Source organism: Ovis aries, chromosome 5, assembly GCF_016772045.2.
Source record: "Ovis aries strain OAR_USU_Benz2616 breed Rambouillet chromosome 5, ARS-UI_Ramb_v3.0, whole genome shotgun sequence".
Lineage (NCBI taxonomy): Eukaryota > Metazoa > Chordata > Mammalia > Artiodactyla > Bovidae > Ovis > Ovis aries.
In genome coordinates this window covers 40,497,531-40,500,798 of record NC_056058.1, presented here as the reverse complement: position 1 = coordinate 40,500,798, position 3,268 = coordinate 40,497,531, and the positions used below count along the sequence as shown (strand labels likewise).

Genomic DNA, 3,268 nt, shown 5'->3' with positions numbered 1-3,268 from the left:
GCATTGACTATCCTGTCAGATGGATTGCTAAATAATGTTTTTAAATATCAGTGGATGCCAAATCATTAATCTTGCCCACATTTAAATATACTACTACATATTTGAATTCACTTCATAAATATTTGATTTTCAGGAAAAGATAAAAGTCAGTGGTATATTTACAAAGGAAGGGCAGTCTTACATTCTGTGCTTTTCTCCCTCGATCCTCCAGATCAAACCAGTCAACTAAGACATGAAGCAAGGAAATGAATCCTCCATTACTGATTTCATTCTCCTGGGCCTCTTCTCAGACTCCAGGCATCCTGGCCTTCTCATCACCATAATTCTGTTCATTCTTGGGGTTGCCATCACTGGAAACTCAGTCTTGGCCCTACTGATCTGGGGTGATGCCCACCTTCACACTCCTATGTATTTCCTACTCAGCCAGCTCTCTCTCATGGACCTCACCCTAATCTCCACCACTGTCCCGAAGATGGTCAATGATTTCTTCTCTGGACAGAGTTTCATCTCTCACATTGGCTGTGGAGCCCAACTCTTTCTTTACTTGATGCTAGGAGTGGCTGAGTGTGTTCTCCTGACACTCATGGCCTTTGACCGCTATCTGGCCATCTGTTACCCCCTCAGATACCCAGTCATCATGACCCCCAGAGTCTGTTTGCAAATGGCCATTGGCTCATGGGTTGGGGGTATGCTTATTTCCCTTATGCACACAGTTTATGCCATGAATTTCTCTACTTGTGACTCCAGGGAGGTTCACCATTTCTTCTGTGAGGTTATGGCCCTTCTGAAGCTCTCTTGTGAGGATACCTCAACCTATGAGAAGGTGGTGTTGGCATCTGGCATTGTTTTCCTCCTCATACCTTTTGGACTCATCTTGACCTCCTACATCCTCATCTTTCTCACTGTCCTCCATATGAACGCCCCTGAGGGAAGAAACAAAGCTCTGGCCACCTGCTCTTCCCACCTCAGTGTGGTGAGCCTCTACTTTGGTCCAGCTATGGTCATCTACATGACCCCAGGCTCCTCTCTCCCCGCAGATGTGGACCAGTGTCTCTTTGTGTTTGATGTTATCATCACCCCCATGCTCAACCCCCTTATCTATAGCCTGAGGAACAAAGAGGTATTGGAGGCTCTGAGGAACATTCTATGCAGAAAGCTGATGTTTGTAGTGAAAAGATGATGCCACTTAAAAAAAAAAAGAACTCATATTCTCTATTGTTCCCCATTTAATGCTGGTGCTATTAGGAAAAATTTAACTTTGGATTTCAGTTTCAACAATATTAAAGAAATGACACTTTTTCTTTCAGATTTCAAGTAATGTGAACCATACTACAAAGGCAACAGGGGAATTCCTATTTAACAATGTTACGCTACTTGACTGATCATAACATAAATATCCAATTTTCCCAGAGCTCACAAATCAAATTCATAAGGAAACTGATGTAGGCATATATATTCAACAAGCTTTACAAGATTCAAGATAACCTGATAAATAACATGGTCCTAATGTACCTTTTCTAGCTGCTTTGGTGGCTCAGATGGAAAAGAATCTGTCTGCAATGCAGGAGACTCAGGTTTAACCCCTGGGTTGGGAAGATCCCCTGGAGAAAGCAATGACTACCCTCTCAAAGTATCCTTGCTTGAAAAACACCATGGACAGAGGAGCCTGGCAGGCTACAGTTCATGGGGTTGCAAAAAGTTAGACATGACTGAGAAACTAACCATGCACGCACAAAGTAGCTTTTCAATCACATGTCCTACACTTACCATCAATACACTCTAATTTGCACCATATTGGTATATTCAGGTTTGCACTTTTCAGATGATTTCATGAGTTCTCAATTTTATCATTCAGTTCAGTCCCTCAGTCATATCCAATTCTTTGTGACTCCATGGACTGCAGCATGCCAGGCTTCCCTGTCCATCACCAACTCTTGAAGCTTGCTCAAACTCATGTCCATCGAGTCAGTGAAGCCATCCAACCATCTCATCCTCTGTCATCCCCTTCTCCTCCTGCCTGCAATCTTTCACAGAATCAGGGTCTTTTCTAAGTCAGCTCTTCACATCAGGTGACCAAAGTACTGGAGCTTCAGCTTCAGCATCAGTCCTTCCAACGAATACACAGGACTGATTTCATTTAAGATTGACTGGTTTGATTTTGCAGTGCAAGAGACTCTCGAGAGTCTTCTCCAACACCACAGTTCAAAAACATCAATTCTTGGGCACTCAGCTTTCTTTATGGTCCAACTCTAATATCCATACATGACTACTGGGAAAACCATAGCTTTGATTGTGTGGACCTTTGTCAGTAATGTCTCTGCTTTTTAATATGCTGTCTAGGTTTTTCATAGCCTTTCTTCCAAGGAGCAAAATCTTTTAATTTCACCACTGCAGTCACCATCTGCAGTGATTTTGGAGCCCCCCAAATAAAGCCCGTCACGGTTTCCATCGTCTCCCCATCTATTTGCCATGAAGTGATGGGACCAGATGCCATGATCTTTGTTTTTTCAATGTTGAGTTTTAAGCCAGTTTTTTCACTATCCTTTTTCACTTTCATCAAGAGGTTCTTCAGTTCATCTTTGCTTTCTGCCATAAGGGTGGTGTCATGTGCATATATGAAGTTGTTGATATTTCTCCCTGCAGTCTTGATTCCAGCTTGTGTTTCATCCAGTCCAGGATTTCACATGATGTACTCTGTATCATGTAAGGCTCACCACACTGAGGTGGGAAGAGCAGGTGGCCAGAGGTTTGTTTCTGCCCTCAGGGGAATTCATATGGAGGACAATAAAATAAGTTAAATAGGCAAGGTGACATGATACAGCCTTGACACACTCCTTTCCCAATTTGGAATGAGCCCATTGTTCCATGTCCAATTCTAACTGTTGCTTATTGGCCTTCATAGACATTTCTCAGGAGGCCGGTAAGTTGGTCTGGTATTCCCATCTGTAGAATTTTCCACTGTTTGTTGTGAGCCACGCAGTCAAAGGCTTTAGTATAGTCAATGAAGCAGAAGTAGATATAGCAAGATCACTCTGATGGACTATGTGAGTGTGCACAGCTCTGTGATTTACAAGGGATCTGAAGGCAGTGATACCGTCTCTTGTGCAAGGGAAACTTCTAATTATGCCTAATATATGCATTTAACACTGTTGTCTGTGCAATTTTCTAAAATATATACTCAGTAATTCTTTTAATCTGCACATCATTCCTGTGTTGTGGATATGTTTTAGTCCAGTTTTAAAAAGGAAAGAAGAGAGACATCAAAGGA

The 3,268-nt window shown here is 42.3% G+C and overlaps 1 protein-coding gene across 1 annotated transcript; it reads left to right on the top strand.

Moving 5' to 3' along the window:
* Nucleotides 1-208: 208 nt before the first annotated feature.
* On the top strand, nt 209-1,180 carry LOC101104907 (olfactory receptor 2T29-like). The gene has a single exon (XM_027970611.1). It carries the CDS (start codon nt 233-235, stop codon nt 1,178-1,180), a length of 948 nt encoding a protein of 315 aa, XP_027826412.1. The 5' UTR covers nt 209-232.
* The last annotated feature ends 2,088 nt before the right edge of the window (nt 1,181-3,268 follow it).